Raw genomic sequence first — 18,112 nt, forward strand, 5'->3', positions numbered from 1 at the left:
CACACATTCACACATAAACACACATACATACATTTAAAGATCACAGAATATAAATACATTAAATTTAAAAGGGAAATAGGAAGGGACAAGGACAAAAGAGGAAGACATTGGGGTTTAAGAGGGAGAATACAGTATGTAGGAGAATAGTGGTAAGCAAAACGCACTTCAATGTGGACAGAGAGGAACATTATGGTGGGTATTAAAAGGAAAGGAAGAGTAAAATCTTGGGATCAGGGATGGGGTATGGGAAAGAGAAGAGGGACAACAGTGTATAAAACTTGAAAAACCTCAAATCAACAGCCCCCCCCATTAAGCAACAAATTGAAAATTCTGAAAATGAAGGGAGTAAAGAAATTGAAAGTGTGTGTGGGGGAAGCCCCCTTGAATTGATATATAAAACTAGGGAGGCTTTTTTTTTTAGGTAGAGAGAAACTAATAAAAAGAAAAACAGATAATCTAATTTTAAAAAAGAGATGAAAACCAAATTGTCTCAAAAATGAAAAAGGAGAACTCATAACAAGAGGAAATACATTACTAGAAGCTATTTTGCCCAATTATATGCTAACAAAACTAATAACTTAAAAAATAAAAAAATACTCAGATTATCAACAGAAGAAATAAACTTTTAAAATAACCTAATATCAGATAAAGAAAGTAAACAAGCAGAACCAGATGAATTTTTTTTGTAATAATAGAAAAGAAAACACTGTTCTAATATTTGTCTATAATACAAACATGGTCTTGATGCCTAACCCAGGGAGAGACAAAGGAGAAAAAGAAAATTATGAACCAATGTCCCTAATGAATGCTGATGCAAAAATTTTAGATAAAGTATTAGTAAATAAGCTACAACAACGTATTAGAAAGACTATATAACTATGACCAGGTTGGATTTATACTAGGAATGCAGAGCTGATTCAACATAAGGAAGAATATAAGCATAATAAATCATGTCAATGATATAAATAGTAAAAATTTCATGATTATGCTTTTGATAGAATCCTTTTCTGTTAAGAACACCAGAAAGCATAGTAATAGATGTATGCTTCTTTAATATGATAAATAATATTCAGTAAAACATTAAGTAAACATATGTAACAGAAAAATGTTTTAGGTCTTTCAAATAAGATCAGGTAAAAGCAAGGTTGCCCACTACAAAGTGCCCATACCACTACTAATAACTAACTGTTCTTGGTGGTGGTGGTGGTCCTTCATTTTTACGAAGCTGATGTCTTGGCAAGATCATCCACTGCAATTACTAACTGCTACTCTTACTAATACAATCCTAGAAATACTAGCAATAGCAGTAAGACTAGAAAGAGAATTACAGGGAAGATACACAGGCAAAGAGGAAACAAAATTGTTTTTTGCAGAGGATGTGACATTGTTATTAGAGAATCCTAGAGAATCGACCAAGAATTAATTGTAACAATTAATAAATTCAGCAAAGTGGTAAAATATAAAATAAATCCACAAAAACCATCAGCATTTTTGTATATTATCAACAAAACCCAGAAGGAAGAGATAAAAAAGAGAAATTCCGTTCACAAAGAACTACAGAGAGTAGAAAATATTTGGGAGTCTATCTACCTTGACACATCAGGAACTTTGAATCCAACTGTAAAGTATTCTTTGCAGAAATAAAGACAGACCTTGTGTTTCTTTATATGAATATCATTTATTTCTAGCTCTATGAAATATCCTATTTGGGAGTTTGATTGGTACAGCTCTGAATAAATAAATTAATTTATATGGTATTGTTATGTTCATTACTCTGGGCGAAACGTGTAACTAAAACTTTTCGATCACCTTTAACTTGATATACCCATGTAAAATTAATATTTCTTTATTATTTATGTCTGCTTTATTTCCACAAAAAGTGTTTTATTGTTAGATTCATATAGTCACTGGGTGACTCTTGGTAGATACACTCCCAAATATTTTTTACCTTCTGTAGTTGTTTTGAATGGAATTTCTGTCTCTGGCCATGCCTGCTGAGTTTTTTTGGTTATATATAGTAATGTTGATTATTTATGTGAATAAAAATTATGTCCTCTAACTTTGTTACATTTATTAATTGTTTCAATTAATTATAGCTGACTCTTAAGTTTCTTGATAAGTATACCATGTCATCTGCAAAAAGCAATTATTTTATTTTCTTTGCCTATGCTCCTTCCCTTGATTTTTTCTTGTCTTATTGCTATAACTAGCTTTTCTAGGATTATATTAAATAATAGTGGTGATAAGGACTATATGGATTTTTTATGAATTACATGTTTGCTCTCAGCACTAGATGGACATTATTAACCATGTTATGGGATTTTGCCAAGTCTTTTTAGTATATACTGACATAATCATATGGTTTTTAATCATTTTATCATTTAAGCTAACATTATTATATTTGTACTTTTCCTTATGTTATATTAATTAGCTTCAGTTTCTACATCTGTAAAATGGGGATAATAATAACACCTACCTTCCAGGGTTATCGTGAAGGTCAAATGAGATAATTGTAAATAATAATATTGTACTAGTTTTAGTACCTGGCCCATAGTAAGTGCTATATAATAAATGTTAGGCATTATTTTTGTTGTTGTTGCTATTGAACCAGCCCTGCTTTCCTGGTATAAGTCATCATAATGTATAATCTTTCTAGTAACCTATTTATTGATATTTTATTTAGAATTTTTGCATCAGAGATCATTAGGGACATTAGTCTACAGTTTCCTTTCTCTGCTTTGTTTCTCCCTTGTTTAGGTGTTAAGACTATATGTCTATCACAGAAAGACAGATATTGGAAAAGTGCTTTCTTTCCTATTATTGCAATTAGTATAACATTGTAGCTAATTGTTCTTTGAATGTCTGATTTACTTGTAAAGCCATCTGGTCCTAGAGTTTGTCCTTGGGAGTTCATTTATGATTCATTTCAATATTTTTATCTGATAGTGGGTTTTTAAATAGCCTATTTCTTCTTTTGTTGACTTGGGTGTTTTACATTATCTAAGTATTCATCAGTTTCCTCTAAATTATCTATTTTCTTAATATATAATTGCACAAATTTGATAGTTTCCTTTATTACTCTTATATTGTGAATTTTCCATTTTCATTTCTAACATAAACAATACTTCTTCCTCTTTTCAAAAAAAATGAGGTTAGCTGTTTATGTTTATTAGCTTTTTAAATTAACTATTTTTTAAAAATTAATTTATTTTGAATTATCAACAATCACATAAGCTTTTGAGTTTTAAATTTTTCTCCCCCTTCTTCCTCACCTCCCTCCCCAAGACGGCACACAATTTGATATAGGCTATACATATACATTCCTATTAAACATATTTTCACATTAGTGCTGTTGCAAGTAAGAATTAGAACCAACAGGAAGAAGAACCACCAGAAAGAGGAAACAAAACCCAACAGAAGAAAAAAAATAGCAAATAATATGCTTCAATCTGCATTCAAACTCCATAGTTCTTTCTTTGGATGTGGATAGTATTTTCCATCATGAGGCCTTTGGAGATGTCTTAGATCCTTGTATTATAGCTGATAAGGATTAAGTCTATCAATATTAGTCATCGCACAATATGGCTGTTACTGTGTACAGTGTTCTCCTGGTTCTGCTCACTTCACTCAGCATCAGACCATACAAGTCTTTCCAGGTTTTTCTGAAGTCAGCCTGTTCATCATTTCTCATAGCACAATAGTATTTTTATTTTTAGGCAATTGGGTTTAAGTGACTTGCCCAGGGTCACACAGCTAGTAAGTGTCAAGTGTTTTGGTCTGAGGCTGGATTTGAACTGAGGTCTTCCTGACTTCAGGGCTGGTGCTCTTTTCACTGTGCCACCTAGCTGCCCCTAGCACAATAGTATTCCATTACAGTCATATACCACAACTTATTTAGCCATTCCCCAATTGATGGGCATCCCCTCAATTTCCAATTTTTTGCCACCACAAAAAGAGCTGCTATAAATATTTTTGTACATGTGGGTCCTTTCCCCATTTGTATGATCTCTTTGGGATATAGCCCTAGAAGTACTATTGCTGAGTCAAAGGGTATGTACACTTTTATAGCCCTATGGGCATAGTTCCAAATTGCTCTCCAAAATGGTTGGATCACTTCACAACTCCACCAACAATGCATTAGTGTTCCAATTTTCCCACATCTTCAACATTTATCATTTTCCTCATTTGTCATGTTGGCCAATCTGATAGGTGTGATGTGGTACCTCAGAGTTGTTTTGACTTGCATTTCTGTAATCAATAGTGATTTAGAGCATTTTTTCATATGACTATAGATGGCTTTAATTTCTTCATTTGAGAACTGACTGTTCATATCCTTTGACCATTTCTGAATTGGGGAATGACTTGTATTCTTATGAATTTAACTTGATTCTCTATATATTTTAGAAATGAGTCCCTTCTCAGAGACACAGGTTGTAAAAATTCTTTCCCAATTTTCTCCTTTCCTTCTAATCTTGGTTGCATTAGCTTTGTTTGCACAAAAACTTTTCAATTTAATGTAATCAAAGTTATCCATTTTGCTTTTTGTAATGTTCTCTATCTCCTGTTTGGTCATGAATTTTTCTGTTCTCCATATATCTGATAGGTAAACTATTCCTTGCTCTCCCAATTTGCTTACAGTATCAGCCTTTATATCTAAATCATGAACCCATTTTGACTTTATTTTGGTATATGGTGTGAGATTTTGTCTATGCCTAGTTTCTGCCATTCTTTTCCAGTTTTCCCAGCAGTTTTTTTCAAAGAGTGGTTCTTATCCCAGAAGCTGGGGTCTTTGGGTTTATCAAATAATAGATTACTATAGTCATTGACTACTGTGTCTTGCATATTTAACCTATTCCACTGATCCACCACTCTATTTCTTAGCCAGTACCAAGCAGTTTTGATGATTGCTGCTTTATAATACAATTTAAGATCTGGAATGCTAGGCCACCTTCCCCTGCATTTCTTTTCATTAGTTCCCTTGATATTCTGGACCTTTTGTTTTCCAAATGAATCTTGTTATTATTTTTTCTAACTCTATAAAATAAGTTTGATTGGTATGGCACTGAATAAGTAAATTAGCTTAGGTAGAATTGTCATTTTTATTATATTAGCTCGGCCTACCCATGAGCAACTGATGTTTTTCCAATTATTTAGATCTGACTTTATTTGTGTGAAAAGTGTTTTGTAATTGTGTTCATAGAGTTCCTGGGTTTGTTTGGGAGGTAGACTCCTAAATATTTTATAATGTCTACAGTAAGTTTAAATGGAATTTCTCTTTCTATCTCTTGCTGTTGGGCTTTGTTGGTAATATATAGAAATGCTGAAGATTTATGTGGGTTTATTTTATAGCCTGCAACTTTGCTAAGGTTGTTTATTATTTCAAGTAGTTACTTGATTCTCTAGGATTCTCTAAGTATATTGTTTATTAATTTTTTAAACAATGCCTAGATTTATCAATTTATTTATTTTATTTAATTTTTCTTCAATTTTCAGAAATTTTACCATGTTGCCTAGGTTTTGATTTGTGTTTTTTTTCAGTTAAATGCCCAACTCAGTGATTTATTTTCTTTTTCTAATGATGAAAGCATTTTAAATATACATATTAACCTCAGAACTGCTTTAGCTAAATCCCCTGTCTTGGTACCTGTCTCATTATTGTCATTTTCTTTGTTGAAATTTTGTTGTTTCCATAATTCTTTGACCCACCAGTTCTTTAGAATTATTCTGTTACACTTCAATTACTTTTTAATTCTTTTCTCAGAGACCCTTTACTGATATAATTTTCATTGCATTGTGATCAGTATATGATATGTTTAGTGTTTCTGCTTTTCTACATTTTTAGTGAGGTCTTTATGCTGCAATACTGCAGTAAAGGTGCCAAATACTGAGAAATATGTAATTTCCTTCTATTCCCATTCAGTATTCACCAGAGATCTATTGTCTCTGATTTTTCTAAACTTCTATTTAAGTCCTTAACTTCCTATTTGCTTTTTGGGTTATATTTGCTGAGGTCTAAAAGGTGCACCCTGAGGTCCCCTGCTATCATAGTTTTGCTATCTATTACTCTCTCCAATTTGATTAGCTGTTTTTTTCTTTAAATATTTAGATGCTATGCTATTTGGTGTATGCATATCAATTAATTTTGATTCCTTTTCTTTTTTTTTGTTTTTTTTTTTTTTGGTAAGGCACTTGGGGTTATGTGACTTGCCCAGGGTCATACAGCTAGTGAGTGTTATGTATTTGAGGTCACATTTGAACTCAGGACCTCCTGACTCCAGGGCCAGTGCTCTATCCACTGTGCCACCTAGCTGCCCCCTTGATTCCTTTTCCATGGGGCCTTTAGCCATAATGTAATTTCTTGCTTATCTTTTTAAAAATCATATTTATCTTTCTACATAGCCTTATCTGAAATCTTATTACACTTGCTCTTTTGAGTTAGTAGAGGCAAAATAGATTTTGTTCCAGGCCCTCCTTTTAACTCTATGTTGATCAGTGAGTCAGTAAGCATTTATTACATCCCTACTATGGGCTAGGCATTGTGCTATGTGCTGGGGATACAAAGAAAGGCAAAAGACAGCCCTTGTCCTCAAGGAACTCACAAAGACAACATGCAAACAACTATATACAACTGCCATAGCAGGATACCCAGGAAATAATCAATAGAGGGAAGACATTAGAATTAAAAGGAATTGAGAAAAGTTTCCTATTGAAGACAGGATTTTAGCTGGAACTCTGAGGAAGCCAGGGAATCCAGGAGGAAGAAGAGCATTCTTTGCCTGGGCATAATCAGTGAAAATGCCTGGAGCTGAGAGCTGGTGTGTCTTGTTAGAGGAAAAACAAAGATGAAAGGTGAAAGAAAACAGGAAAGGTTGGGGAGAAGGGAGCTAGGTTAAGAAGGGCTTTGAATGATGGGATTTTATATTTTATTCTGGAAATGATGGGGAGCCACAGGAATTTGAGTAGGGGGCAGTGCTTTAATTAGATCACTTCGATAGCTGAATGGAAGATGTGCTAGAATGAGGAGAGAAGTGGCAGGCAGACCAACCAGTAAGCTCTTACAATAGTCCAGGTATGAGGAGATAGAGGCCTGCACCAGGGTGGTGCAATGTCAGAGAGAAGGCATATTTGAGAGGTGGTACAAAGGTGAAATCAGTAGGCCTAGCCCGAAGATTGACAATGGGGGCGGAGAGAGGAAAGAGTGAGGATCCAAGTTGGACACCGAGGCTCCATATCTAGGGAGATGGTATCACTGGATTGTTTTCTAATTCATTCTGCTATCCTCTTGCATCTTAAGGATTCTCCCCATTCATGATAACTGTTATGGTTGTTAATTGTAAAATTTCCCTCCATCTTCTCCTCCTGTATTTTTCCTTTTCTTTCTTTACTCCTCCCTGCCCCCTCTCCTTTTTACAAATAAAAGGCAAGGTGTTTGTATGTCACATGATCTAGAAACAAAGTGGCCTGTTCCCATTCTGTTGCCCCTCTTCTCTTCCCTGATGGCAAGATTTTACATTTTCTTCCCTTCTTTTTAATCTCCCCTTGAGGTTCCTCTCTCCAACATTGGAGTTTGTTTTGTTTATTACTATTCTGTTACCCACTCTATCCTTCCTCTTAAACCCAGATCTCTCCCTCCCTTGTCCCTGCCCTCCCTTTGTTTCTATTATTTGGTCTTTAAATGTAAATGTAATTGTGTCTGATCTTCTTTTGTTAAGTTCAGATGAAAGTGAGGTTTATGGGATGCCAGTTCCCCTACTCCTTCCTACTCATTTTCATTTGTTATGTGACAGTGAGTTCCTTGCCTGTCAATTCCCTATCACTAACATTTTCCTCTGTAGTTTTTCTAGATAGGTTATTCTTGGTTTTATGCCTTTATATTTTGCTTTTTGTAATATTGGATCCCAAGCTCCCCTCTCCTTTATGATGGTAGTTGGCAAATTTTGTGTGATCCCTGCTGTGTCTCCTTGCTACCTGAACTCTTTTTGGATACTTGTAGTATTTTTCTTATGACACGGAAGCTTTGGCTTCTGACTATGATATTCCTGGTGATGGACTATGAGCCTTGGGAAACCCTCCCATCCCTCCTTGAGCTCTCCGGGAGTTTTCTCCTTCTCCCACGTGGTCAAGTCTCTGGTGTTCGCCTGAGGCATCAACCCATTCTAGTAATCCACCCAACTGACCTTTCATTATGGCTAAACCCAATCTCCCAGTTCTGTTACCTCTAACCTAGCGCAGTCCTTCATTGTTTGTTACCTCACCCTTAATTCTATCTAGACTCCATTCTCCCTTGGCCATGTGGTCTGGGTCCTTGTCCTTCTCTGTTACCTCACAGTCACCCCAGCCTACAGGCTACTCCTAGATCCTCCCACAGTCTTTCTGTATATAAGGTCCATCTTGCCCCCCACTAAATTGCTCAGATTCTTAAAATCAGGCCAATAGCGTGGATTCTTAAAATCTCACTCACCCTTGATTGGTGTTCTTAATAAACCTTGTCTTTGGCTGAAAGAAGGCTTGGGTTGAATTCATTTGAGGCATGACTTGCATTGCTATTTTGGGGTTCAAGTACCCCTAAACCTCAACAGTGGATGCTTTAATTTTGGGGTTTCTTTCAGGAGGTGACTAGTATGTTTTTTCTAGTTTGACTTTGCCTTCTGCTTCTAAGAATTCTGAGCAATTTTTATTTTTAATTTCTTGAAATATGGTATCCAGCCCTTTTTTTTGGTCATTATTTTCAGACAGATAATTCCTAGATTAAATGAGTTTACATTCAAACAGGGATGGAGGGGAGATGAAGACAGATTTTGAGTATTTATTTTGTTCACAAATAATATATACTCCTGCCTGCCTGCAATTGAATGTAAGCTCCATGAGGACAGGGACTGTTCCATTTTTTGTCTTTGTAGCTTTGGCCCTTACATAGTACCTGGCATATAAAAAATGCCCGATAAATGCTTTTTTGACTGATTGACAGTTTCCTTCCTTCCAACCCCTTTTCTTCAATACGTACTTTAAACTTTAAAAATCATCCTTTTATCCCCAATGCTGAACACAGAGGAGCAATAAATATTGAATTCACAGGCCAGGCCTTCCAGTGTCTCAGGTCTTTTTTTTTTCCCCAAAAAAATTTGCAAGTTTTTCTTTTCCCCTAAAATTTCATTAGGGAGGACATCTTGGCCTTACCCTTTTCACTATAAGCAGAATAATGCTAATTGGCCCACGCAAGTCTCTGTCTAAATTAACTCTAAATTAACTAAACCAACTTCCCTCCTGTTGCCCCCACCCTTCCACTTCTCACAGCAAACACTAGAAGACCATTCCTCTTCAGCAACTTTCACCATAAAGAATGTTATTATAGACACAGGTCCAGTGACTCTCAAGTATTGTTACCTCTGAATGGAGAGGGAGAAACACTTCTTCCTTTTGTGATATTTTATTTTATTACTTTAGCACATTTTAAACTCCCAACCATTTTTCCCTCCCTTGAAGTAGGTGACCATAGGAAGGACTCCAATGTACCTGAGGGTATTATTAATAAGAGCTGAGGGGAAAAGGGGATCTAAAGGAAACCCCTGGATTCTAAAGGAACCAGCACATCTCACTTCCTCACCATCTCTCTCACTGCCTCATTGTCAAAATGAAAGAAATGCCAGCCTTCTGCTACAGTGAGGTCTTTGGCCCCCCTGGCCTTGTAGAATTCGATGGCACTTCTGTTGTTGTCGAGGACAGCCAAACGTAATTGGGAGCAGCCTCTCTCTAGGGCAGCCTGCAGGAAGGTCCCCCCATATATAACCAGTGGTTAGAAGGAGAAAGGCCCAGATATCCAGTTCTCAGACCCCCTCTCACCTCCCCAGTGCCCCTTATACTCAGAAATACAAGCAACTAACCCCCCCCCGCCCCAAACCATCCATAGGTAGACTTCCTCACCTCAGCCACTTTCTTGATAATCTTGGAACCAATCCCCTGACCTATTGTGAGGAGAAAAGCATTAATGGGAGAGGAATATAGACACCTAGCTAGAGGAGCATAGACACCTAACTAGAAGGGACAATAATAACAAAAGGGGAAAAACTTCATGTTTGGAAGGTAGTGGAATGCCTGTAATTCAACCTTGTACCCTGATATTTTGGCATCACATAGATATCTTCCAGGTACACATTTCGTCCTGTCCACGTGCTGTAGGTGAAATAGTAGAGTCCATAGCCCGCAAGAGTAGAACCTGAGAGGTCAAGAGAGGGCAGATCATTGGGAGGCTAGGAGAGCCAGAGGCCTCTCCATCCCTCTAGACAGAATACTAGTAAGGAGTCAGAAAAAAAGGAAAGGGGTGTGTGTGTGTGTGTGTGTGTGTGTGTGTGTGTGTGTGCACAACACTCAACATATGAGTGCCAACAGCTGTATGTAGAATAATGAATGGAGTGATAGTTTTGAACTGGGAAAACTTTACTGTGAATCCTGACTCTGCCAATGTTCCTCATTTGTAAAATAGAGATAATAATGTAACGACTTTCAGAAAACAGTCTGCAAGTCATAAGCATTATATAAATACTAGCTATTATTTTTTGGGGGGAAGGGGAGAGGGGAAGAAACTCTTTCTACTCATGAAGATTGGCTACTATTTTGAAATTTAGTCTTAGAGGCGCCTAGAGCCCTGAGACTTAAGTGACTCGGCCAGAGTGACAGACCGTAGACTGTGTCAGAGGCAGGACATCGTGACTCCACAGCTCCAAGATGCTGTGGAGGATCTGTTACTATAGCAGCTCTTACCCAGGGGATCCCTGTGCTCTGGAGGAATCTCAGCCACCAGACAGTGATAGAAAGGATTTTCACCAAAGCCATCAGTTTTCAGGACTGCAGAGAGAGATAAGAGATATAATTATATAGAGACAGAAAAAAATGATCTACCCATTGGGTGACTAGGGGAAAATAAAGAAGGGATCCAAGGTTCCTTGTCTCCCAGGCCTATCAACTCCCCTCACCCCCTTTCAGGGTCTCAAGCCTCAGAGTCCCACCTTCTTCGCTGATCTTCACTTGATCTGAGAGTTTCTCAAATTCTGCTAATTCCTGTGAATACATAGAAGGAAGAGGGACAATATATGAGAACTAAATTACAAGATCAGAAGAGTCATCATGGCTGAAGTACAAAGTAAGCTTCTTGCGACCTGGGACTTTTTTTCCCCATTTGCCTTGGTAGCAGCCACATTTAGCATACTGCACATAGTAGGTACTTGTGGAACTTTGGACACAGACAATACAGGGATTTGTTTTGCCTGACTTAGTTACAAAGGTTACACATTAGTTACAAAGGTTTTGTTTTTCTTTAAATGGTGGAGGAGGGATGTGGAGGAAAGGGGAGAATGAAAACAAATACTTTGGTGCAACACCTGAAGTGAGAACACCTGAATTCAAATCTGACCTCAGACACTTGGTAGCAGTGTGACCCCAAAAAAAGTCACATAACCCTGTTTGCTCCAGTTTCCTGACCTGTAAAATAGGGATAATAGTACCTATCTCTAAGGTTGTTATGAGGATCAAATGAAATAATATTTGTGAAGTATCTGGCACACAGTAAACTCTATACAAATGTTAGTTATTGTTATTATTACTCATGGTAATATTTAATTGATTTTATTGAAAAATAAAATGAAAAATATATTCAGGACTTGAACCACTGGAATTCAAAGCCCCAGGTTAAAGTTTGTTTTTTTTTTCAAGCGCTCCTCGAATTGTCTTGACTCCAGGGGACCATAGGAGGTGCTGGCAGTCTGAGCTGCTCCCACTGACCTCCTTCCCTCCCGGACCCAAGGAATCAATGGTTCCCCCGAATCCATCCCTCTCTCCTTCCCTCCCTTCCCCAGGGACTCAGGCCTCAGCCCCTAGCCTGGCCTCCCCGCAGCTTTCACCCGAATCATCTTCATGATTTCCCCACAGTCTGCTTCCTTGGCTTCCCGGATCTGCACCGCTACCGCCATTGCTGTCCAGCTGCAGCCTAGGAGGGCCTCGGCCCCTCCTCCCGGCAGGAAGGACAAGTCCGGCTGCACCTCTCTCGGCCGCTCCGAGAGGACTGTGGGACTGTTTCAAGTCGGGGGTCCTGACCTTTTCATTTCAGTGGCCTGGACCCCCTGGCAGCCTGACGAAGCTATGGGCCCCTTCTCTGAACAGTGTTTTTAAATATACAGAATGACTTGCACGGGATTACAAAGGAAACCAATTATACTGACATGTAATTATCAAACTATTAAAAATTAATGAATTCCCATCCCCAAGTCTCAGCTAAAGTCCCACTTTCTGCAGTGAATAGAGTATTGGCCCTGGAGAAAGGAAAATCCGAGTTCAAATGTGGACTCAGGCATTTACTAGCTGTGTGACCCCGAGCAAGTAACTTAACCTCTGTGTGCCTCAGTTTCCTAATCAATAAAATGGGGATAATAATAGTACCTATCTCCCAGGATGGTTATGAGGATCAAATGGGATAATTGTAAAGCACTTAGCACAGTGCCTGACACATAGTAGGCACTTAATAAATGCAGCTAGGTGGTGCAGTGGATAGAGTTCTGGCTTTGGAGTCAGGAGGACCTGAGTTCAAATGTGGCCTCAAACACTTGACACTTACTAGCTGTGTGACTCTGGGCAAGTTACTTAACCCAGATTGCCTCAGAAAATAAATAAATAAACAAACAAACAAATAAGTAAGCCAATAAACAAGCAAATAAATAAATAAATGCTTGTCCATTGGCTGAGTAACCCCTGAAATCTTATCTACATTCTGGGACCTCAAGTTAAGGACCTCCTGAAACTGGGACTTCAGACCCTGTGGGTCCCCAAAAGGAATGGAAAGCAATTGGAAGCCTAGGGCTGGCAGACAATCTAGAAACTGGGGCTGGGGGAGAAAGGAGGTGGGGAGAGGGCAGATTAGCTACCACAGGCTCCCCATAAAACGACCCCTCTTCATAAAACCACTCCCCTTCCTCGAAGGCTGCCTCCCTTCCTTCTTCCTCCTCTTCCCTCTCTTTGCAGGCAGCACCAGCTAACCTAATAGAATGCTTTGAGGGGTGTATGGGCTCCCTCCCCACCACTAAGTCCTACCTACCGAAGGTAGCTTGCCTGTCTTTTGGCTGGATCTGAGGACAGGCTCCGGCTATCAGAGCTATCAGTCTTAAGACATCACCTAACCCCCTAATTTTACAGAGATGAAAACTGAGTCCCCAAGAGAGATGTCCTCCACCTTAAATCTCTTGGCCTTCCTTTCAGTGAGATGACTTATGACCCCATGAAGTACAAGTATAAATCGCTAAGCAAAGGTTTCTCAACTCTTACTTTTGTTGTGCCTTTTCCTCTTTTTGGTCAAATCCTAAATGTATCACTTACTTTGTGACCTTGAGAAAGTCACTTAGTTTTTGTCTATCACTCCTACATATATACTTCCAGACCTCAGTTTCCTGATCCATGAAATGTGGGAGGTGGACAGCCTGATCCCAAAGTTTCCTTCTAGTTCAATCTATAATTTGATAATATGGCTCTGTCTATAATCCTGTCTCACCAAATTCTGCCTGCCCCTGAGACAAACCTGAAAGATAAAGAAATTCATGTTAAAATATTAGTGACTTCATTAATCAACCCCAGAGTCTTTCAATTTTAAAAGCGTATTCCTTGGCAAGAGCAAGGCCATGAAGCTGTGCTTGCAGGATTTCAGGCACTGAGGCATGGAAGTAGGTCCTGTAGACACTATGGGAAGATACAGAGGAAGGAGCATGTCTTGGTAGCAAGAATACTGGTTTTAGAGAGAAGTAACCTGTATCTGAGCCTAGTCACTATAACTACAGCTCTGGAAAGCAATGTTGGGGAGCAAGTTTAAAATTGTATTACTAATCTTAAGTCTTTTTTCTCTAAACCTAAAATCTTATGAAGGTTACAGTGGAATAATTCCAGCCCAACCAGGGACAAGATGCAATCTGATGGAGGATGGAGGGTTAAGGAAGGTAGATCTAGAATACAAAGGGTTAACTTAAAGGAAGGAGCGCCTAAAGGCAGATTTCCTTCTTAGATTAGAAAGGGAGGGGGAACTACTGTAGTGGACAGTTTGGACAGAGTTCCAAATGGGACTTGTCAAAGGGATTGGGGTGACCTGGTTTTTTGTTTTTATGTTGGGATTCCTATCACATAGTATATTGCATTGCACATAGTAGGCGCTTAATAAATGTTTAAGAGAGATGGGGAATCTAGGAAGAGGGCCCCATGGATTGTCCCTCACTTCATTTGTCCTCAGAGGGCCCGGAGGGTCAGTGCCCCTGTTTCCTACCCTCCCTTCCCCCCAGGGCAACCTTTAACCCCCTACCTTCCATGCCCAGCAAGGGTGCCCGCCTCTCAGCTGCCTCCCCAGAGTTCTCAGAATCACAGAACAGAGAGAGCTGCCCCACAATGGAGGGTCTGTGCTCACTAACTCTGCTGCTGCTGTTGCTGTGGCCACCTGAGACTTGGGAGGGACTGGCTTCTAAACCACCATTTCCCACAAAGGTGTGTGATTTGGGTGAGGGTAGGGTTCTGTGGGAGGCAGGGTCCAGTGGGGGCTGGGGTGGCTGGGTGGGATTGGGCAGGAAGATAAGAATTCTGGAGTTCTGCTTGTGTTTCGGTCTCTCTCTTTCCCAGATATTATCTTTCCATATCAATCCACAAGCATTGGTGGTGAAGCATATGCTCCTTTGCAAACCCTAGCCTAGGGCCTGGGGGCACAAAGGCAGAATGGAAACAGCTCCTGGCCTTTTCTGGCTTTTCCTCCACAGATCTCCGCGGATCCTGCTGTTCTCTACCTCGGTAATGGTACCGGGCAAGAGCCTGTCCTCATCATAACTTTCGACCTCACCAAGGTCACTAGGTAAATGAGGAATCTTGGACTCCCACTTCCCTCCTCTTCATAAATCCTGTCTTTTTCTTTACCTGGCCTCTCCCTCTCCCTTCCCTCTTCTCTACTTCACCCACTCTTTTTCTCATTTTGAACCCTCTCTCTCTACTCTGCAATCTGTCCTTCACACACACATATACACAAACATTTCTACACATACACAAATATAGTTCAACAACTTCTGCCTCCCTTCAGAGCCATCTCCTCCTTTGACCTTCGGACCTGGAACCCAGAAGGAGTGATTTTTTATGGGGATACAAATCCCAAAGATGACTGGTTTATGCTAGGACTTCGGGGTGGTCGGCTTGAGATACAGATCCACAACTTTTGGGCCCAGCTCACCGTGGGAGCTGGGCCCCGACTAGATGATGGATGCTGGCACCAGGTAAATGTTTTTATGAATGAATAAAGTGTTGAGTAAATACATGAATGAGTATAGATGAGGGATGGGGAGTAGAGAATACATGTGTATGTGTAAGGCTGTGGTACATAGCTCTGATGCTTCCTTCTATCTTTTCCATGCAGGTGAAAGTCAAGAATCAGGAGGATTCTGTGCTCCTGGAGGTGGATGGGGATGAGGTGCTGAGGCTAAGTCAAGTCTCTAGGCCCCTGGTTGGGACTGCTGTGCCCACAATGAGGATTGCTGTGGGGAGCTTGCTCTTCCCCCCCACTGACCTTCATCTCCCGGTAATAGAGGAGCATCATCTGGGAGGTTTAGAGAGGCATTATCTAGGAGGTGGAATACTTGAATTCTTAAAGAGGGAAATTAGGTGAAGGGGACATAGAAAGGGGATTGGGGGTATTGAGAGGACTTCATCCCCTTACAGATAATGTACTTGTCTGTGAGGGGATGAAAAACTGGAGAGACCCATAGCCTGGAGGGGGGGACACATGCCTATTTCTAGATCCTATGATGAATCCACACTTCCACCTCTCAGCTGATTCCTGCCCTGGATGGTTGTCTCCGACGACACATCTGGCTGAATCAGCCTGGCAACACTGCACCCTTCAGCCACCAACCTCAGGGGGCTTGCAACCCTGAGGCCCAGCCAGGCACCTTCTTACCCCAAGGTGCCACACAGCGTTCAGCCTCCAAGGTAAATTCACCTCATAAAGTCTCTAGATCTATTTCTCCATAGCCTTCTGTATGCATCATTTCACTTGCCTTTTCCTCTCTTCCTGTTTCTATTCATTTACCTGTTTCTCTTACTTTCTCTCCCTTCCCCTCTCTCTCTTTCTCCCAGCATGACCCTATGCCCTTGCTCTTACAGCCTCAGCCTTTTCATTTCTTTCCCCAGACCTCCCCCAGCCAGATGTGGACCCCTGGGCCTTCTCCTTGGAGCTCAGACTTCAGTTTTTCAGGGGCTCAGGATGCCTCCTTGCCCTCGGTATCCTGGGCAATCAATCCCTGCTCAGCCTTGACCTTCAAGACCAATTGAGAGAGATAAGGCCTTGGGGCAGGGCCTGAGGAGTGGGTGGGGTCACCAGGCTGTGTTGTATAGTGAAAAGTTCAGAGAACTGGGAGTAAAACCATGTAGCTTGAGGCAGGTAGGTGGTGCAGTGGATAGAGTGCCGGGTGTGGAGTCAGGAGGACCTGAGTTCAAATTTGACCTCAGACACATAACACTCACTAGCTCTGTGACTCTGGGCAAGTCACTTAACCCCAATTCCCCCTCCCCCCCAAAAAAAGAGATGTAGCTTTTCTAGTACTAGCTCTGCCACTAATTTCCTGTATGGTTTCGGACATCTCTGAACCTTAGTTTCCTCTTCCATAATATGAGGGTTTGGATAAGATAATCACTAAGGTTCCTTCTACTTCTGAAATTTTACAATTCTATAATTAGGAAACTATAGTACACCTCTTTCTAAGGCTGCACCCAGGGAGTGGATATGGCTTGGATGGCAGAGAAGAACTAGGGAGGACATGAAGGGTAGTACTCAGACAGTGGACGTGGCTCTCTCTTTTCTCTCTCCTCTCACTTTCTTCTCTGTCTCTGTCTTTCTCTCTATCAGATATTGGTACTTTCTGCCAGGTTACCACAGGAGCTGAAGGTGCTTTCTAAGTCATTGCCTCTGAGCCCAGGGCATCTGCTTCAACTTGAGCTGGGCTTGACCAGGGTAACACTGAGTCAGGGGCCACAGGAAGTGGCCCTCATTTTGCCCCCTGTACTCCTAATCTCTCTTCTAGACCTCTGGACCCAAGCTAAGGGGAGCCTCATCCTGGGAGCGGCACCAGGTACAGTGGAAACTTTCCTAATTTCCTTCTACTGTCTCTGCCCCCTATACATACATACCTGGGCACTGAAAGGTTTGTCTGTCTGGAAGCAGAAGAGAAACAATGATGAGGACCGTGGGAAACATCTTAGGAACTTAGAAGAACATGAATATCTAAAATAAAAATTTTGAGGGGTGGGGTACCTGTATGGGGGGAAAAGGGGAGAAGGCCACAGGAAGAGGGACTATTTAGGTACCTACTGGTTAATATGGGAGGAAAAGGTGGAGAAAACATCTGGAAACAGAATAGGCAACGGGATAGAAGTTTCTTTTCTCAGACTTGACATCCCACCTCCATCCTCATCTAGGAGAGGCCTCTTCTGTCTCTTTCTGTCTGAATGGGCTTCGGGTACAGGGCAAGGAGCTGGACGTGGATCAGGCTCTGAGCCGAAGCAAGAACATCTGGACTCACAGCTGTCCACGGAGTCTGAACAACAGTACTAACACACCTCATTAAACTTCCTTGAAAAGAGCCCCTTAGATTGCCTCCTTCTGCTTGCAACTCATCAAACACCACCCATCTCTCCTTCTCCATCCTCCACCCCAAAGGCCCCAACATGAATGGTGAAAAAAGAACATAGTATTTCGAGCCACAGATCCTGAAATTAAATCCCAGCTCTACTGTTTACTACCCGTATGACCTCAAGGAAGTCATCAGTTTAAAAAAAAAATAAAAAAGGTGGTATGCTAAATGACAGTCTCTATGGTCTCTTCTTGATCTAAATTTCTGTGATGCTATAACCCTTCCCTCACTCCGCTCCATCCTTCCTAGACCTGGAAGCTGGGCTCCTCCAGCCTTCTGGGACTCAGGCTCCATTCTATCAGGTTTTTTTTGTGGGAAAGGAGGGAAAGAACCTTAGAATCCAAGATAAGGCCATATCTTTGAGATGGGTAGAGAATTTTCTATCACTGGAAGTCTTCCAGCAGAGGCTGACTGACTTGTTGGAG

The 18,112-nt window shown here is 40.6% G+C and overlaps 2 protein-coding genes across 3 annotated transcripts; one reads left to right on the plus strand and one right to left on the minus strand.

Annotated features, from left to right (window-relative positions):
- Positions 1 to 9,408: 9,408 nt before the first annotated feature.
- SAT2 (spermidine/spermine N1-acetyltransferase family member 2) lies at positions 9,409 to 12,167 on the minus strand. 2 transcript variants are annotated; one of them, XM_020966738.2, is made up of 6 exons: positions 11,895 to 12,158; positions 11,004 to 11,055; positions 10,759 to 10,842; positions 10,112 to 10,213; positions 9,922 to 9,962; positions 9,409 to 9,760 (listed from the first exon to the last, which is right to left on the minus strand). In XM_020966738.2, the coding sequence occupies exons 1-6, from the start codon at positions 11,961 to 11,963 to the stop codon at positions 9,593 to 9,595; spliced, it is 516 nt and encodes a 171-aa protein (XP_020822397.1). In that variant the 5' UTR covers positions 11,964 to 12,158; the 3' UTR covers positions 9,409 to 9,592. The 2 variants fall into 2 exon arrangements, with proteins under 2 accessions (XP_020822397.1, XP_020822398.1); XM_020966739.2 differs by lacking the exon at positions 10,112 to 10,213 and having other exon boundaries at positions 11,895 to 12,167.
- Positions 12,168 to 14,301: 2,134 nt separating this feature from the next.
- On the plus strand, positions 14,302 to 17,856 carry SHBG (sex hormone binding globulin). The gene is given in 9 exon segments (XM_078156777.1): positions 14,302 to 14,505; positions 14,772 to 14,863; positions 15,086 to 15,275; positions 15,416 to 15,577; positions 15,829 to 15,952; positions 15,955 to 15,987; positions 16,189 to 16,320; positions 16,899 to 17,126; positions 17,473 to 17,856. Coding segments are annotated over 9 exon segments (1,284 nt in total). The 5' UTR covers positions 14,302 to 14,331; the 3' UTR covers positions 17,622 to 17,856.
- The last annotated feature ends 256 nt before the right edge of the window (positions 17,857 to 18,112 follow it).

The sequence above is a fragment of the Phascolarctos cinereus genome, unplaced genomic scaffold (assembly GCF_003287225.1).
Source record: "Phascolarctos cinereus isolate Bilbo 61053 unplaced genomic scaffold, phaCin_HiC Scaffold_5;HRSCAF=322, whole genome shotgun sequence".
NCBI classification, from domain to species: Eukaryota; Metazoa; Chordata; class Mammalia; order Diprotodontia; family Phascolarctidae; genus Phascolarctos; species Phascolarctos cinereus.